Source organism: Corvus moneduloides, chromosome 23 (assembly GCF_009650955.1).
Source record: "Corvus moneduloides isolate bCorMon1 chromosome 23, bCorMon1.pri, whole genome shotgun sequence".
Lineage (NCBI taxonomy): Eukaryota > Metazoa > Chordata > Aves > Passeriformes > Corvidae > Corvus > Corvus moneduloides.
In genome coordinates this window covers 4,455,511-4,473,599 of record NC_045498.1, presented here as the reverse complement: position 1 = coordinate 4,473,599, position 18,089 = coordinate 4,455,511, and the positions used below count along the sequence as shown (strand labels likewise).

Sequence of the window (18,089 nt, the reverse complement as noted above, 5' to 3'; positions counted from 1 at the left end):
TGGTTGGCCGCTCCTGCTCCAGGCTGCTGAGTGAAACCCCGAGGTGTTCCCCTCTGCAGGCGCTAATCGGGACAGAGATGAGCCCCAGAAAAACCACCCTGTCCCACTTCTGCACATCAAAGCACAGCTGGAGCTGCTGCCCATTGCGAGACACCTGAAGATCCAGTTGCTGGATGTTGTTGTGCCGTTCTGTCATGCTCGGAGCAAACATTGCAGAGCTCTGGGTGTCTTGCACCATCCAGGCTTGGGATAGGCAGCAGTTGGCCGGAAAAACAGGAGCGTTCGGCTGCTTCTTTTGATGTGTTCCCCCCACTGGTGCTGCAAAAACAGGGGGCTGGATGCTGGGACACCTCCTGGGACACAGAGGCAGTACCAGTGTCAGCAAACCAGGGGTTGTGCCACAATAAAAGCTGAATATTTCCCAGATTTTGCATCATCACACAGGAAGTTCCCTGTATTTGCTTGCGGGGTCCCAGAGGACCTCCTAAATCTTGGGGTGAGGGGATTTTAAAGAAACCCACCACTAACTCCAGCCCAGGCAGGGATGTGGAGGGGATTGCGTGCACAGGTCAGGGGTAGCTTGGCCTTCCCAGCTTGGGCTTTTTTCTTCCCTGGCCAAAACCCGCCTGTTTGCTGGGAATTGAGGCGAAACTCCCTGATTTATGTCCAGCCCCGGCTGCTGGCTCCCAGGATCCCATGACTCCTGTGCCCCTGCTCTTGCGGGGGAGTCTCATCCCTGGGGATGTGGCCCTGGAGGGGGACAGCTGTTGGCAGGCACAATCCTGCCATGCCCTGTTTAAGACCCTTTTAAAGGGACTTTGATGTTTCCCTGCTGGTTTGGCGCCCGCCTGCTCCACTGTTTGGGTTTTTCCTTTATGGAGGAGCCAAGGTTGGGCCTCTCTAAGTCACTGGGTGTTCCGGTGCTCACATCTGGCACCGAGGCCTTTCACCTGTCACCCTGCCGTGTCAGAGCAGGGTGGCAGCAGCGTGACGTGCCCTGGGCATATCCCTGGAGGCTCCCAGGTGCTGAGGTCTGCAGAACCGTGCTGGCACCTTGTCCCTGTGCCCACACTGGCAGAGGGACAGTAGAGGGGGTGCAGGGATGAGCCCTTCGATGGATTTATGTTACCCAAACACCCACCTCAGCATTTCAAAACACTGCAAAGCGCAGGGTGTTTCCACTCCCCACCCAGCAGCCTGAGGGAAATCTTCTGCCCGTGCCAAAAGCACCTGAACTTTCTCACCGTGGCCACATGGCCGCTCCTGAAATTCCAAAACTGCAGGCAAGAGGCTGCCCAGGGGTGATCCGGCCCCACTCCTCACCTGGCCCTCACGGGGTTTGGCCGTGGGGCAGGGAGCAGCTGCCTCTGCAAGGAACCAGAGCTGCCGGTGCTTCTCGTCAACTTCCCTCTCTCCAGGGTTTTTCATCTCACAGGCCACAGCCCCCAGATTCCTGCCGAGCTCCTGCCACACCAGCTCTCTGCAACAACATAGCTCAGATTCCTGATCCGGGCAGCTCCGGGTGAGGGAAGGCTCCGGAGCCCCTGCTTGGCTCTCATCCGGGATGGGGGTGCCCGTGTCTGCCCCCTCTTCCAGGCTCACCCCGTCCTGCACCCCCAGGCTCCCACCAGGGTTTGCTTTGGGTCTCCTGGGCTCCCATTCCTGTGTGTCTCCAGCCTGGCAAACCCTCACTGGCTTCATTTGACCTCCTGGAGCCAAAACGCCTCTGGCAAGTGGCTCCTTGTCTGCCAGGAGAGCAGGGAGCAAATCTCTCCGGGCACTAAGCACTCTGGGGCTCTTCAGACGTGTCCCCATGGGAGGGGTGGCCCTGGCAAGGTGCTGTGTGAGGCTCAGAGCACGGCTGACCGGCCCCAGGGTGTGCCGGAGGATTCCAGGGAAGCCTCAAGGCACTCAAGAGACCGCAGTGAGCCGCAGGCGAAGGGAAGCACATTCCTGCCAGGCTAGGTCGGCACAGGCATCTGTTGGGGCTGATCCATGGGGCAGACGGTGGGATGCGGCTGACTCAGCCTCCTGGGAGCCACCGGTGCTCTGGGGAGAGGGACACCCCCTTAGGGACACGTCCCAGGTCCCATGGGGGTGCGGCGTGAGGCAGCAGCAGGGCAGGGTCCCACTGCATGGGGACCCCGCTGCCACCCTGCTCTGTGGGAAAGGTCCCATCTGGCCACACCGGCCCCGCCAGGGCGGTGGCTGCAAGTTCCTGTAGGTTGGAGATACCGATGAGCTGTTGCAAAACTATTACTAAGGCAAAATCATTTTAAAAGTGGGTTACAATTGCGTAATCTGGGACTCTGAGCAATGGCTGCTGGTGGGCTCACAGCTGGGGGACGGTGCGAGATCTCTGCTCTTGCTGCCGAGTCTGCAGTGCCCAGACCATCCCTGCAGGGGATGGGACATCACTTGGAAGGAGCTGCTGGTGTTTCCTGTGGAGGAATCCGTCTCCGCTGATCTCCCTGCCGGATTTGACCTGCCTTTGTTGCTCAAGCCAAGCGTGTGTGTGCATGTGTGCAGACAAGAACCTCTCCGGGAGCTGTTTGCCAGACTCACCCAGTTACTGGGAAGTGAACCAACCACCTTCCCCTCCTCTCGCACACTCAGCGCCTCAGAAAAACCCTGGGCGTGCAGGAGGGCTGCAGCTGGGAAGGAGCTTCCCTGCTCCGAGAGGCACCCGGATCCAGACACCTTCCTCCAGCCCTTTCCCACCTGGACAGGTACTGCCTGGGGCACAGGGTACTGGGGGGCTGCCAGGGAGCTGCTGGTTGAGGGGGGACAGCCCCATGGTGTAACAGGGTGCAGGTGGGACCTGTGTTAAGGTGTTATTGGGGTGCAGGTGGGACCTGGGGCTGCTGTGACTCTGGGGTCAAAGGTGGGGATCCCAACATCCTGACAGGCCATGCCAGGGTCCCCATCCCATGGGGTGATGCAGGGGAATGGCACGGTATGGCACCCCGAGGAGCAGCAGTGGCCACCCCAGACCTTGCTCCTCGGTCCCACCACCCTCCCCAGGGACCAAAAGAGGCAGAGACCCCCCAGGAAAAGTGGTTCTGCTGAGTTTGCACCCCAGGTGGGAGCCGGGTGCTGTCAGGTCCAACGCCCTGCGCCCACATGGGGCAGGACCCAGCTGTGACGCAGGGGTTTGGCATCCTGGGGGCTGGCAAGGGTGCCGGGCTCTGCGGGAGGCAAACCGGCACTGCCGGCACAGCTGAGCACACCTGAGCGCTGCCCTGCTCGGTCTGGCTGCCAACCAGCACTGGGGGGGCCTGTGGGACTCACACGGTGCTGCACACATCCCCCAGCACGGGGATTGGCACAGAGCTTGGCACGGAGATCGCGTCCCCTTCCTGCCCCACTGCGGGTCCGTGACTGGGGCCAGCGCTGGGCTGAACCGGGCATACGGGTGCTGGGCAGGTAGGTTATGGGCAGGTGAGTGCTGGGTGGTCTCACTGGCACCAGGGATGGGGGCATGGGTGAATTGGCAGGCTGGCAAGGGGGCACAGGCTCTGGGGGCATGCAGAGGCTGCAGGTTCCATCAGCACCAGCTTTCGGGGGCAGAACAGCAGCTCCCCTCTCCCAATTTTAAATCCAAGGGTTGGGTGGGAACACAGTGATTGTCCCCCACCCAGACTCCCGACCAAGGGTTTGCCAGGGAGGAAGTACTGGTTTCAGACAGGGTAGTGGGGGAAGGTGTGTGGGCATCGGCAGAGGCGCGGCCCTGGCACTCGGCACACGCTGCCAGGGACCCCAGCCTGGGGCCACTCGGCTCAGTCACCCTTCCTGGTGTGTCCCTGGGCCAGAAGTGTGGGAGCACAGCCACAGGTTCGGGGCTTGCTGCAGGGTGGCCCTGGCCAAAGACGGGCTCCCAGACAGCTCCATGGGCTCCAGGCAGTGCTCCAGATTCTGTTCTGTCCCTGCAGCCCTGGGACACCGCAGTGCACTGGGTGAGAGGACCCTGATCACCAGTTTGCCATCACATCCCAGCCATGTCCTGTGCTGGACATTTCCCACCCCACAGCCCCCGGTGAGCAGGGAAGGAGCCTGAGCCTCCTCCAGGTACGTCTCGGAAAGCACTGGGCGGGCAACAGGCAGCGGCAATTCCTTAAAAGTGGGAGTGACCCAGCATTGTGTGAATCTCTTTGTCAGGGCAGACACATTCACAGCCCAGAGGGTTGTAAAAACCACCTGGGTTTGTAAATCCAGGTGCAGTAAAGCTCCGGGTTAGGCTTAGCATGTCACCCTCCTCACACAGGGCAGCCCCAGGCTGAGCTGCGGAGCCGGTTTGATCGTCGGGACCTCCAGCATTGCTGCCGGGAGCAGAGCACTGGCCAGGGTGACTTGCCGGTGACACACACGGACTGTGACACACACGGACTGTGACACACACGGACTCTCACTTTCTGCAGCTCCGCTCTCACCTGTGCTTGGGCTGCCTCAGGCATCACCTGTGAGACAGAAAACCAGTCCCTGGCATGTCCCAGCACCTCAGCACTGCAGGAGCAGCCATTTCCCCTTTGGCTGTTGATCCTGGCCTGCTCCAGCAGATCTTGCTGCCAGTTTGCACCAACATGCACAATCAGGCAGGGAGCTGGTGGCAGGGACTTGGCCGAGTGGCTCAACCCTTACAGCAAAGGCTCTATCAGAAGTACAGAGAGATTGAGTCACCTCTGTCCCCAGGACTGTGTGAGGATGGGCTGTACTGTCTGCAGGGGTGAAGAACCCCTATCCCAAATGAGTGTAACGTGGTGGGGGAGAGTGTTCAGAGGTCAATGGGATTTAGTGCAGTGAGAGATGTGCGGCCCCAGTGGTGTCTCCCATTGCTCCTCACCCACTGCTCCTTCTGCCTCTCCAGGTCAGGTGACTCTGGACTCCCTTGGCTGCCATGGATTGGAAAACGCTGCAGGGGCTGCTCAGCGGGGTCAACAAGTACTCCACAGCCTTCAGCCGCATCTGGCTCTCCGTGGTCTTTGTCTTCCGTGTGCTGGTCTATGTGGTGGCGGCCGAGCGTGTGTGGGGCGACGAGCAGAAGGACTTTGACTGCAACACGCGGCAGCCGGGCTGCACCAATGTGTGCTATGACCACTTCTTTCCCATCTCCCACATCCGCCTCTGGGCCCTGCAGCTCATCTTTGTCACTTGTCCTTCCCTCCTGGTCATCATGCACGTGGCCTACCGGGAGGACCGCGAGAAGAAGAACAGGGAGAAGAATGGGGAGAATTGCCCCAAGCTCTACAGCAACACGGGCAAGAAGCACGGCGGGCTGTGGTGGACCTACCTGCTCAGCCTCTTCTTCAAGCTTATCATAGAGATCCTGTTCCTCTACCTCCTCCACAAAATGTGGGACAGCTTTGATTTGCCACGGCTGGTCAAGTGCACCAACGTGGATCCCTGTCCCAACACCGTGGACTGCTATATCGCTCGGCCAACTGAGAAAAGGGTCTTCACCTATTTCATGGTCGGAGCCTCCTCCATCTGCATCATCCTCACCGTCTGTGAGATCTTCTACCTCATCTTCAAGCGAGTTGTCCAGAGGGCAAGGAAGTGGAAGAAATCCACCAAGCGCTCTGTCAGCTACAGCAAGGCCTCCACCTGCCACTGCCACGTCAAGTCGGAGGAGAAGGACAACAAGTCCCAGCCTAGGTGTGTGACAGCCCTGACTGCTGTCTGAGGGGTGCTGGGAAGGGTGGTGGGGGGAAGAAGTGTCCTGGCATGTGCCAGGGATGGTTGGCACCAGAGCTGGACCACCGGTGATGCCACCACCAGACTGTTCAGCCAGGACCTTGATGGCTGTAAGGGGAGGGGGATACATCCATGGGAACTCTCCTGCTTGGGACCATGGGTGGACAGGCTTGGTGACAGGTGGGTGCTGGCTGCCTGTGGCCATGCCTGAGGGTGTCTGTTCTTCCCACAGAGAAGAGCTGTGAGCTCGCCCATCCCAGCCGGTTCACATTCCCCTCGACTTGGCTTTTCCAGCCTGCCAAGTCCCTGAACCCTCAAGAGTCAACCCATGTGAAAAATGAATAAAACCCCACAAAATAATGTCCCTGGAGAGAGACCCATGTGTACCTAAGCAGACCCAGGTAAGGCAAGGGCAGCCCTGGAGCTCTGCAGGCGGTGGTGCCACAAGCACGGACATCACAGCAGCACACAGATCCTCCACGCCCAGCAGCTTCTCTTGGGCCCTGCAGCTCTGCTGGGAGTGAGGGCACCAGTTGGTGCCCAGCCAGGGCTGGTGTCACCCAGTGCAGCACCAGTGCTCCCAGCTCACTGTGCCTCACACATGCACAGTCCCGAACACTGCTTTCTTTTGTACCAAGAAACCAAAGGAATTCTGGGCTCCGTGGTGAGAGCTCTCCTCATGTACTCAAAGTAATGACAGAGGAGCAGGGCTCCGGTCTGTTGGCAACTGCTCTGCTGGCCCAGTTTGCCCAGTTTGCTAAACCAGGGTCAGGGTAGCTTCTCCCCCTTGGCTCACACTAGCACCGAGCCATGTCCTGTCCAAATGCCTTTGCTGGCTCTGCTGCTTCCCTTGGTGCCTCTGTGCCCCCACTCACCTCAGATGCACGTCACACGAGGCGTGAGCTACTGATCCAAATAGCCAATAAATGTCATGTTCAGAGACACCAGGATCTCCTCTGCATGCTGGAAATTGGGGGACTGGTGAGGGCAGAAGACATGGATTTGCAGACGTTCCCCAGGAGTCCGCAGCCACCTGAGCTCATCCACCTGAGCTGGGCATTGGTCGAGCCCACGGCCAAGCTCACGTCGCCCGTTCCGCCTCTCCTGGCTTGTCACGCATCGTTAAACTTTAATTCAGCAGAACCGCTTGCTGACCCCCAAGGAAATCAAGGAGGGATGAGTATCAATTATTTACTAAACCTTGATAAATATTACAATAAATAGAAATGATTTCCATTTAATCTCTCCTTAAGCAGCGCTAGCGCAGGGTCCACTGTTCCCAGCTGCGCTCAGCCCGCCCGCGTTTCACAGCCCCACGAGCGTGTGGGGTGTGCTGAGACCCCCGACAGCAAAGCTCCGTCTGGAACCCGCGGTGGGGTTCCCGGCCGGGCTCCGGTGGGGCTCATCCCGAGAACCGGTGGGATGCGGGATCGCGACCGGTGGGTTCCGGTGGGGCTTAGCCCGGGAACCTGCGGGATGGGGGCCAGGCACCGGTGGGGTTCATTCCGGGAACCGGCGGGATGCGGGACCGCAGCCGGGTTCCGGTGGGGCTCCAGCACCACCCAGCGCCCGCCGCGCCGCACGGACCCTCGGGGGCAAAGCACGGGCGCCGCAGCCGCGGTCCGGCCGGGGCGGGCAGGGACGGAACATCCCCGGGGAGGAGTACGGACACGGCCCCCTGTTTCCTGCCCGTACTCCTCCCCCGACTTCCCCGGGCCCCGTACAACCGGAGACACCCCGTCCGATCCCTCACACTCAGCGCGGCCCGAGCCCGGCGGGACGTGCCCGGTGCGGCGGAGGTGAGTGCGGGCACCCGGGACCGCTGGGGCACCGGGACCGCTGGGGGACACCGTGCTGGGGACGGGGCACCCCCTCGCCCCACCGCTGCCGGTGGGAGTGTTCCTTTAACGGCACAGCTGGCACTTCTGTGCTTAATTAGCAGCGGTTAATGAGGAGCCGGGGCTGCGGCTGCCCTCTCCCTCCCTCACAGCCGAGCTGAGCGCCCGCGGGCTGCGGCCTTGGCTCCCCGGAGCGGCAGCAGGGTGGCGAGCGGTGCCGGGGGTCCTCTGGTGAGGGGAGGGTGCTGGGGCTGGGGTCTATCTGCAGCAAGGGAGCTGGTGGGGGGGCTATCCGTTCAGTTTGGAGTGAGCCCTGAATAGGCATCGGGGTGGCAGCTGTACCCCAAGGGGTTGTGCTTCCCCTCTGGACCATCCTGCTCTCTGCTTTTTGGGAAATTTGTGAGCCCCCAGCGTGCCTCCTCTCCAGGTGCTATGACCCTGAGCTCCCTGGGAAGCCCCAAAACAGCCCCTGTTGCGGGCTCTCCCCGGAGCAGCCAGGACAGCCACGAGCTGTGGGCGCTGCTGGGAGGGGAGAATCCCTGTGATGCTTCTTCTCTCTTAGCCCCATGTTCCTGCACAGGGCAAGGCTGTGTAGGAGGAGCCTTCTGGGGCTCCTAAATGCTACCTGGAACCCTCCCTCCCTCAGAAGTGGGATGGTCCTTGGTGGGTTTGCTGGGACACTCTTCAGAGCAGCTATATCCTGAGAAAGCACGGGGTTTAGTTGGTCACATCTACCCCGTTCTCCCCAGCATGGAAACAGGGAATTGATGTGGCTGCTCTCTTCTCTCTGCTGGCAGAGGCAAAGGGTTCCTAGAAGATGAGTGACTGGGATTTCCTGCAAAAACTGCTGGACCAAGTCCAGGAGCACTCGACCGTGATCGGGAAGATCTGGCTCACTGTGCTCTTCATCTTCCGGATCCTCATCCTGGGCTTGGCCGGGGAGTCTGTGTGGGGGGACGAGCAGTCGGATTTCGTGTGTAACACCAAGCAGCCGGGCTGCACCAATGTCTGCTATGACAAAGCCTTCCCCATCTCCCACATCCGCTACTGGGTGCTCCAGTTCCTCTTTGTCAGCACTCCGACCCTGATTTACCTGGGCCACGTTGTCTATCTCTCCCGGAAGGAGGAGAAGCTGAAGAAGCAGGAGAGTGAGCTTCGGGCTAACCACAGCAAGGACCCAAAGATCGAGCAGGCCCTGGCAGACGTGGAGAAGAAGATATCCAAGATCTACATGACAGAGAGTGGGCGGCTCAAGATCCGAGGGGCGCTGATGTGGACGTACATCATCAGCGTGATCTGCAAGAGCATCTTTGAGGCCGGTTTCCTCGTGGGCCAGTGGTACCTGTATGGCTTCTCCATGGTGCCCCGCTATGTGTGCAAGAGGGACCCCTGCCCCCACCAGGTGGACTGCTTCATTTCCCGCCCCACTGAGAAGAGCATCTTCATCATCTTCATGCTGGTGATGGGCCTGATCTCCTTAACCCTGAACCTCCTGGAGCTCTTCCACCTCTGCTGCAAGAACCTGCTTAGCAACATCAAGAAGGCGTCGGGGCCAGCTGGACCGAGCCAGGGCACCTTTGTGGATGACATGGTCTCGAGTCCCTACGCACCCAAGCACTACCCCTTCCTGCCCATGGCCGAGAGCCACGCACCCTCCTACCTGACCTACAACAAGCTCTCCAGCGAGCAGAACTGGGCCAACTACCGCAATGAGGAGAACCTGGCCCTGGCCAGTGGCAGGCCCCTGTCGGACCCCCACGCCCCCCAGCCTGCTGAAGCCTCTGCCCCAGAGGAGAAGCCAGGCAGCCGGCCCGGGAGCTCAGCCTCCAAAAAGCAATACGTGTAGTGCCGGGCTGGCCCCGGCTGGCAGGGGGACCTTCCTTGGTCCCTCGTGCCTGCAAAGGTGCTGGCTGTGGGCAGGCAGCTGCTTCCTGCCTGGTGCTGTGCCATGCACGTTCCCCTCTGGAGGCTCCAGAGACCTGCCTGTCCTGGGATGGGATGCTCGGGAGTGCGGCCGTGGAGCGCAGCCTCCGCTCTCTCCAGTTTTCCCCACAGACCCTGCAAGGAAGGAAACTGCACAAAGTTCCCTGAGATGCCGTGTCCTGTGTGCCTTGCCATGGGAAAGAGAAAGCCCTGGAGCAACGCTGTGGAACAGGCTGTCCCCGAGGCCGTGGCTGGAGGCTGCTGGCCATTGGGAGCTGTGGCTCGGCCGGACCCCAGAGCCAGGAGCGCAGCCATGGGAAGCTGCTCGTCTCCAGCCTCCACACAGAGCAAGCTGAGCTGGTGACTGCCGGGAAAAGCTGGGCTGGGGCAGCGTTGACAGATCCTGGCCACCAGCCCCATCCCATTCCAGTGGCCCTGGCACCTGCCCAGGGTTTGCTGCAGGAGCTGCCCCCTCCCCATGGGACACAGAGGGGTTAAGCCAGCTCTGCTGTGACCAGCAAATCCCAATGGCTGCAGGGTCACTGTGGGTGACCCAGGAGTGCGAGTTCCTCCCCTCCCGGCCCTGGGCTCTTTCCCATGGGATGTGTGCCTTTAAGTTATTTTTAACCTGCTGGCCTGAGCACGGAGCTTTCTGCCTTAAAGGTGCAGTTTGCAGGGACTTTGGGGAGCCGTGTCCAGCCTGGTCATGTGCCTTGGAGCCCTGTGGGGTTTAGGGAGGAATCAGCCCAGCACCTGTTAGTTTGGGGGTTATTGGATTTTTATTACTTTGCACTAGTCATCTCCTGCTGTGGGCTGAGGGGCCAGGGGGGATGGAAGAACCACCTGTTGTCACGGGAGCTGTCACCCCGACTTCCCCAGCCCACTGATGCTGTGAGAGGGGATTGTCCTATTATGACCAAGGGGCTGCAGGTCCTGTGTGACCCAGGTGTGAGTGTGGGATGTGGGCACTGCTCTCAGCACTGTTTCCCTTCCCCTGGCAGACTCTGTGTTGCATCTTGTTGAATAAAGTTGGATGAATGAGAAAAGGTGAAGGTGGTGTGACTGTGCTTCCTGCAGCCTCCAGCTTCCTCTGGGAGGACAGGTGAGGGTTTGGGGCTGAGGGAGGGAGAAATGCTGTCCTGTGGGAGTGAAGGGTCTGGGGTGGAGGGGAAAGTGGACACCCAGTTGTGCTGGGGGTGTCACTCACACACTGAAACCTGTGTGCTTTGGCCTCTTGTCCCCTTGAGCCCAGTCTCAGCTCAGGGTTTTGACAGAGCTGTCACGTCCCAGGCTCATGGTAGTCCAAAGCAGAGCTCAGCCCCTCTCCATTCACTGCAGATAAACCCAGCAGAAGCCATGGAGCTGCTCATGGCTGCATAATAGGTGGAAATGAGCTGCAGATAAAGGCACACAATGTAGCTGGGGCTGTTGTTTAGTTCCCCAGTCAGGCCAGAGCAGAGCCTTCTCTCTGTCGAGGGCCTCCCCAGTGAGGGTGGGACAGGCTAAAAATACCCTGGAGAAAATGAAATATGGGTGATACGGGGCAGTATCGCTGTCATCGGCCACTGGAGGAAATGAGGAGGGAGGCACCCGGCTGTGCTGCCCTTGGGCTGGCGGCCGAACCCACCCTTAGCTTCCTCCCTGCTGGGGATGAGGGGGGTGAAACCCCCCGGGGTGGGCGTCTGGGGTGCACACCACCAGCTCCCAGCTCTTCCCTGTGCCCTCCTGGAGGATGCTGGGGTAGATCCACTGTGGAAGAACCCTGCCCTGCTCCCCACTGTCTCTGGAGGGACCCTGCCCTGCTCCCAACTGTTGCCCAGCTGGGACCTCCCAGGATGCCCAGGGTAATGGGAGGCCACATCCCAGTGCTCCCCAGGTATCAGCAGAGCCCTGCAGCTCTGGGGGGAGCAGCTCAGCGTGCTGGGCCAGAAGGAAATGCCCAAGTGAAGGAGAACGGAGCAGCCGCACCATGTTTACCCACCTCATTGTCCCCGGGTCACCTCCACTCTCCTGGACTCCTATTTTTGTTGGCACTGGGGGAGCATCACGCTTTTCCTAGCGACCCTGCAAGGTGGAAAACAAGACGGCCGAGACCCCCCTTGCCTGGACACGGTGCCCGGGTGCTGCACAAACACAGCTCCATGTCCTACTATTGTTCCTGTGTTGTGACAAAGTGGCTCGGGGCAGCTGCAGTGACCCCACGCCGCCGGGACGCACTGCCAACAACAACAGCAAGGGGCTCACCTGCGGGCCAGGCTGGGGAGGGGGCAGCAGCAGGGCTGGGGTTGGCAGCAGCCCCTCAGAAGGTGGGTGGGCAGCCCTTAGGCAAATAAAAGTTTGGAGCTGATAAGAGCCCAGGCTGGCCCGGCAGAGTCCTTTGGCACAGCCCAGGGACAGATAGTGGCTGGACGGACACGCAGGGCCTTTCTCACACCTCCGCACTCCCTCCTGAGTAAACAGGCCCCTCCGGTCCTTTGTGGGAATGGCACTCGCTCCCCTGACACCCAGCCCTAGACGATGATGCTGAGCCCCATGTTGGCACAGGGAGCCTGGGGGCTGCGTTGAGGAGCTCTCCATGGGCACCCTCAGAGTTAGGAAACACTTTGAGACAGCTCTGCCAGTTGTGGAGGGAGCACACAGTCCCCAGAACCCCAGTTCCTGCTGGGGGTGTTGGTTTAACACCAATCACAGTCCCCAGGAGCCCTGGGGCTCCTCTGCAGGGAGGTTTCTGCCCTCCTCCCAGTCCATGCTGGCCACTCCCTGCTCAGCTCTGCCATGGCCTGGGACAGAGGGCCGTCCTGCCTGAAAGGCTCTGCCTGAGATGCTGGCCAAGCACCAAGAAGTTTATTTTTAAGCTTCCCCAGCATACAGCAAACAGTGAGTGTCTAAATCTGACCCACTCAGGAGAGCCGAGGTGGGAGCAGAATCACAGCTGAGGGGGAGGAAGGGCAGAAAGCTGGGCAGAGGGGTGCCAGGCAAGGCCACAGCATGGCCACACTTGCCCACAGGGCCCTGTCAATGCCTGGGTGTGTCCTCAGGGGGAGTGGGAGCAGTCAGGACCCCAACACTCTATGCCCACAGCACCCACCATTGGGGCAACCCCAAACCAGAAATAATCCTGCCCTTTCCAGTCGCTGCCAACAGTGCACAGCAAAGGAAAAGCAAACCCCACGGAGCTCCCTTCCTCCCCGGGGTTATATTTAGCCCTCCACGCGCGGGCATGGCAGACAATGCGGCCCTGTGTGAGAACCACAGGCGGAGGAAACACACTCAATAGCTGCATCCTGACATTGTCACTCACCCCTGGCTGTTTCCTCACATGGAGGCACCAGGACTGCGGTGCTTGGCACCCTGTGCCCACCCTGGGATGGGTCCTAACCCTGCCAGCAGCACAGGGCATCATCCTGATGCAACACTGGGCAAGCGGAGGCTGCTGCCTGCAGAGCCAGCGGCTTTTTGTGGCATGGGAAGGTCGATGTGGCTTAAAAACAAGGACCCACAGTGGTCCTGGGGTGCTGGGAATGGGGAATCAACCCTGAGCTGTACCTGCAGGAAGACCCAGTGCTGAATGGGAACATGTTGCACTGTAGCTGTCCCCAGCCACGGCTCAAGGGACGTGACTTGGTGTAGAGCAGAGCTGCTCCTCTCCCACGGCACTTCAGGGCTTTTGCTGGCCACAGAAGGAGCCACCAGACACAGCATGGAGAGAGCCATAGCAGGAAGCGATACGTGGAGTCTGGGAAAGACTTGGCTGCTCTCAGGAAAAGGGCAAAACCAGAGCCTGGGAAAAGCCTTAGCTGGGAGGGAGCAGAAGTCCCCAGGGGCTGTGGGGGACACGCTGAGGGGATGTTCTGTTTGCTCTCCAGCGCAGCTGGGGTGAGCACCCGCCATGTCCCGGGGCTGTGGGGACACCATGCTGTGGGAAGGTCCGGGTGTTCCGGGGTTACCCCACTATGGGCAGGTCCAGGCCGTCCTGGGGTCACTGCGCTGCACCAAGATGGGACACTAGAGTGTCAGTCCCTGCAGGCCCCTGCTGTCCCCACCAGCTTCCACCCTGCTCCTCTCCTCCCAAAGCATCATCTCTCCCGGCCTTGCAGGAAGGGCCCAGATGGCCTTGGGCCCATCCCTGTGCCAGCGCAGGGTCACCTCATCCCCAGCCCTGCACAGCTGGAGCATCCTCGCTCTGATCTAACCGGACATCCACGGCAGCCACCCAGGTGTGCCGGATGGCCAGGGGCATCTCACTGTCCCCCCCACACAGCAGCTGTCCCGGTCCTCTGAGCTACCCCAGTGAGCTGGGGCACAGCTCGCCCCCAGCATCCTGCCTCTGGAAACCACCACCTGCTCCTCTCATGAGCTGTTCACGATGGATTCTGGGAGCAGGGCAGAGGGTCCGTTGGCAAGCTGCAGCTGCCCTCGGGCCATGCCAAGAGCACTGCAGTCAGCCTGACCCCCCATGAAGCTGGGGCAGAGCCATCACGGGCTGGGCTGGGACTGGGAGCACTTGTGGCTGCCAAATCCATGGCACCGTGCAGTCACAGCCAGCCCCGGGTGCAGGGACATCCCTCAAGCTGGACAAGCCTTGGAGGCTGCTCTCACACCCAACACTGGCCTCCTGGCCAGGCGTGGGACTCCTTGCTGGGGGAGAGGGTCGCTGCAGGCAGGGCTCCCACAGCAGCACCCAGCTGTGCTGTGCTGGGAACAGCTGGATCACAAACCCCCTGGACCAGACCGAGCATTTGCACATGAGAGGCTGAGCGCAGGCTCGGTAGGGCAGGGGCTTACTATAATGGTTTATTCAGCAAAGCTTCCTCTCGCTCTTCGTGAGCCGCCGTGGCTGCTCGCCCCAGCCCTGAGAGCTGTCCGCTCCTATTCTTGTCCCGCCGGCACTTCCCAAGCGGCACATTGTTGGGATTCAATGGGAGGAAGGGTGGGTGTACAGCACCGAGGGCTTAGGAGAAAGGCGACGGGTCTGGGAAGCAGCTTCACTCCTGTCCCAGTGCCTGCGGGAATCCACAGACCTGCAGCAATGCCGGCGGATGGACAGGAGTCCCCAGACACACGGAAAACAGCTGGAAATGCCACAGGCAGGGGGTGGGAGCAGGGCAGGGGCTGCCAGCCAGGTCCCATCAATGCCCAAGCTGTCACCGTCAGGGCTCAGTCCTTCCTCCGGGCATCACTCTGGCACTGTGCTGCAGCAGCCTCCCCGATCGACACTGCATGGGCCCGGGGCAGGAAATGGGGCAGCAAGGCCCCCCCAAAGCCCGATTGTGCCCAGCCAGCCCTGGGAACAAGAGGATCAATGGGCTATAAACAGCCGGGGGAGCCGCTCCGGCGCAGGGTGAACAAAGGCATTTCAGAGACAGCTTCCGAGCTAGTCCCAGCTGGGAGAAGGAACGGGACCATTCCCACCCCAGCACCACAATAGGGAACAGCCATCACCCCACAGCCAGGCTGGGAAAGCAGGAGATGAAAGGAAGGGGCTACTGCAGGGGACAGTGCCAGCCTGCCAGGGTGACAAGGTGGTGGCACTGTGAGCCTAAGTGAAGGAGGTGGCAGTGGGATAGGTTGGGACTGGCTCTACATCACACCCAGGCTCCTCCTGCACCTTCTCCCCCAGGCTCAGCTGCCCTCGCAGCAAAGGTTGGAGCATTCCCGGCGGTGCCGGGCCGTGAGCCCGACCGAGGGCAGCGATCCAGCCCAGGACTGCAGCTCGGGAGGCAAACAGAGCCGGGAGCACAGCAGTAAAGCTGTCAGCAGGGCAGGAATGGCCCCGGCCGGGGGCGCAGGACGGCGCGGTGTGAATGCTGACTGGCTGCTGACCTCGGCGCTCGCACCGGGCCCAGCAGATTTATCGTCCCCGGGAGGGGAAGGCCGGCCCGGGGCAGAGCCGGGGCCTTGCTCAGGCACCACGGGAAAAAACAAGCCGGGAGGCAGCGATAACCCCGGCCCTGGCCCTGCTCAGGCAGCTCTGGGGCTGTCCCTGCTGTGCCAGCAATGCCTGAGCCTGCAGGGGACACTGGCCACTGGCCCCAGCGCTTGCTGCCAGCCTCTCCCTGCTCAGCACCGCAGTGGGACCCCTGTCCCTTGGGACCCCACCCTATGTTGTCACAGCCCTTCTCCTCAAGATGAAGAGGTCAAACGGAAGCAGATGACGCAGCTGGGGGAGTTGGGAGGGAGGCACAGCCACAGCACGGGCTGGGAATTCAGTGCCTCCCCCTCCTTCCTTGCCCACCACCCTGCTGCCAGGCCTGGAGGTCAGTGCCCAGCGAGGGACAGCAATGGCATTTGTCCCACTGCAGGAGCTGCTTCTTGAACATACAGGGAGCAGAGACATGCTCTGAGACAGGGCTGGGGCTGTGCTGATGCAGATGACACAGAGGCCCGAGGACTTGACAGAAGTTTATTGTGCAGAGGGCAGAGATCTCCCCGTTCCCGACACATCACCACGTTCAGAGCACCACGATGGGGCAGGAGCAAGACTTTCACCTCCCCCTGTCACCGTTGCTGGGAGGGATGATGCAGGGAGGGGGTCCCCAGAGAGCTCCATGGCTGCTGGAATGGCATTGTGGCGTGGGGCTGTGCTGGGGTTCATCAAGAGCCACAGGGGATCTGGAAGCAGGTCAGCAGTTCTTCCTGTCACTGGCAGTCAGCCTGACCCCATCCCATGGCACTCAGGTCTAAACTTCTTCTATCTTCACACCATAGAAGAAATCAAACCTGAGGAGACACAGATGGAACTAGGCCGAGAGTGTTTTGTGGTTCAGGAGCCAGGCCTGGTGAGAGCTGAGGAGTTTCAGACTCGCTTCATCTCCACACAGGGCTCCTTGTCCGCTCTGCCACCGAGCTCTGGGTACCTTGAGCAAATCCATAGGGTGGGCAAACCTGACCCTCTGAAGGGCCCGGGAGGGTGAGGAGCAGCAGGTACAGGAGGGAGACTGGTGGAAGCAGTGCAGGTGTCAGGGGAGTCCCCAGCAGCCACTCCAGGGCACTGCCTTTGCCCAAATCACCCTTTATTAACTCTTTTCGGGGCGGTTCCTGTTGAGCACGGCCCGAGGGGCGAACTCCAGCTTGTCCTTCAGGCTCACCACCTTGGTCAGGTCCTCGCCCGCGATCTCCTGCAGCTTGCGGTCCTCCCGCTGCTCCGAGATGCTCTTCTCCTCCTGGGCCGTGGGCGGGGGGTCTCCGCGCAGGAACCACTCCAGCTGGGAGCCCACCAGCCCCACCACGAAGGCCACCGGGAAGGTGACGTACGGGGCCTTGGAGCGCACGGCCGCCCACAGCACGGACCACATGCCTGCCGGGGGTGGGACGCGGCGGTCACCGGCCCGGCCCGCCCGCACCGGCGCCTCAGCGCTGGCCGCAGGGAATGGGGACCCGCGTGGGCCGCGCCGGGACCCCCGCCCGGGTCCGCAGGGACCCCTGCCCGGCCCCGGCCCCGGCCCCGGCCCCGGCCCCGCTCACCCGGGCCCGGCCCCGCCCGTTCCGGTCACGGAGACGGCGCTGCCGTGAGGGGCGAGGCGGGGCGGCGCTGCCCCCTGGCGGACAGCGCGGGAACCGCAGCGCTGGAGGAGCGGCACCGGCCGGGGACACGGGGGGACACGGGGGGGACATGGGGGGGGCATGGGGGGCACGGAGGGGGAGTAATGGGGGACACGGGGGAACACGGAGGGGGAGTAATGGGGGACACGGGGGGGAGACGGGGGAAAGGGGGGACACGGAGGGACATGGGGGGACACGGGGAGGACACGGAGGGACATGGGGGGACAGGGGGGGACAGGGGGACACGGAGGGGGAGTAGTGAGGGGACACGGGGGGAGACGGGAGGACATGGGGGGACACGGAGGGGGAGTAATGGGGGGACACGGGGGGACATGGGGGAACACGGAGGGGGAGTAAGGGGGGACACGAGCGGGGACATGGGTGGACGGGGGGACACAGAGGGGGGGCACGGAGGGGGAGTAATGGGGGGACACGGGGGGGACATTGGGGGACACGGAGGGGGGACACGGAGGGGGAGTAATGGGGGGACACGGGGGGGACATGGGAGGATGGGGGACACGGAGGGGGTGTAATGGGGAACACGAGGTGGGGACACGAAGGGGGGCATGGAGGGCACACGGGGGGAACAGGAGGGGGAGTCATCAGGGGAGACGGGGGGAACACGGGAAGACACAAGGGAGGACAAGGGGGGATGACGGAGGGGAGTCGTGTGGGAGACAAGGGCGTGTCACGGGGGGAGTCATGCGGGAGAAGGCTGGGGGAAGTCACAGAGAGACACCCACGGGGGTGTCGTGGAGAGACATCCGCGGTGGTGTGATGGATAGGTGTCACGGGGGGAGCCACGGGGAGACACCCACAGGGAGAGACCCCTGGGGAGAGTCGCGGAGTGTCACCCACCGGGAGACACACAGGGGGATTCACGGGGGTGTCCCGGGGAGGAGAGCCACAGGGAGACGTCCATGCAGGAGTCACGAGGAGCGTCACAGAGAGACATCCACGGGGGTGTCACAGGGAGTGTCATGGTGGGAGACTCACGTGGGGAGTCACAGGGGGAGTCACGGGGGAAGCCATGGGGAGAGATCCTCTGAGAGACACCCACAGGAGGAGAGCCATGGGGAAAGTCTCACAGGCAGA

The 18,089-nt window shown here is 61.7% G+C and overlaps 3 protein-coding genes across 9 annotated transcripts; 2 read left to right on the top strand and 1 right to left on the bottom strand.

Moving 5' to 3' along the window:
• Positions 1–2,279: 2,279 nt before the first annotated feature.
• Positions 2,280–6,641, top strand: LOC116455046 (gap junction beta-3 protein-like). Of its 6 annotated transcripts, none has more exons than XM_032132408.1 (4): positions 2,292–2,729; positions 3,315–3,426; positions 3,933–4,068; positions 4,865–6,641. In XM_032132408.1, the coding sequence occupies exon 4, from the start codon at positions 4,895–4,897 to the stop codon at positions 5,678–5,680; it is 786 nt and encodes a 261-aa protein (XP_031988299.1). In that variant the 5' UTR covers positions 2,292–2,729; positions 3,315–3,426; positions 3,933–4,068; positions 4,865–4,894; the 3' UTR covers positions 5,681–6,641. The 6 variants fall into 6 exon arrangements, with proteins under 6 accessions (XP_031988303.1, XP_031988299.1, XP_031988300.1 ...); XM_032132410.1 differs by lacking the exon at positions 2,292–2,729 and adding an exon at positions 4,265–4,345 and having other exon boundaries at positions 2,742–3,426; XM_032132413.1 differs by lacking the exon at positions 2,292–2,729 and having other exon boundaries at positions 2,750–3,426; positions 4,865–5,652; positions 5,924–6,641.
• Positions 6,642–7,026: 385 nt separating this feature from the next.
• GJA4 (gap junction protein alpha 4) lies at positions 7,027–10,504 on the top strand. Of its 2 annotated transcripts, none has more exons than XM_032132406.1 (2): positions 7,027–7,490; positions 8,327–10,504. In XM_032132406.1, the coding sequence occupies exon 2, from the start codon at positions 8,347–8,349 to the stop codon at positions 9,373–9,375; it is 1,029 nt and encodes a 342-aa protein (XP_031988297.1). In that variant the 5' UTR covers positions 7,027–7,490; positions 8,327–8,346; the 3' UTR covers positions 9,376–10,504. The 2 variants fall into 2 exon arrangements, with proteins under 2 accessions (XP_031988297.1, XP_031988298.1); XM_032132407.1 differs by having other exon boundaries at positions 8,279–10,504.
• A 5,331-nt stretch (positions 10,505–15,835) lies between these two features.
• SMIM12 (small integral membrane protein 12) lies at positions 15,836–17,006 on the bottom strand. Its single transcript, XM_032132414.1, has 2 exons — positions 16,917–17,006; positions 15,836–16,749 (listed from the first exon to the last, which is right to left on the bottom strand). The coding sequence occupies exon 2, from the start codon at positions 16,745–16,747 to the stop codon at positions 16,469–16,471; it is 279 nt and encodes a 92-aa protein (XP_031988305.1). The 5' UTR covers positions 16,748–16,749; positions 16,917–17,006; the 3' UTR covers positions 15,836–16,468.
• Between the last annotated feature and the right edge of the window lie 1,083 nt (positions 17,007–18,089).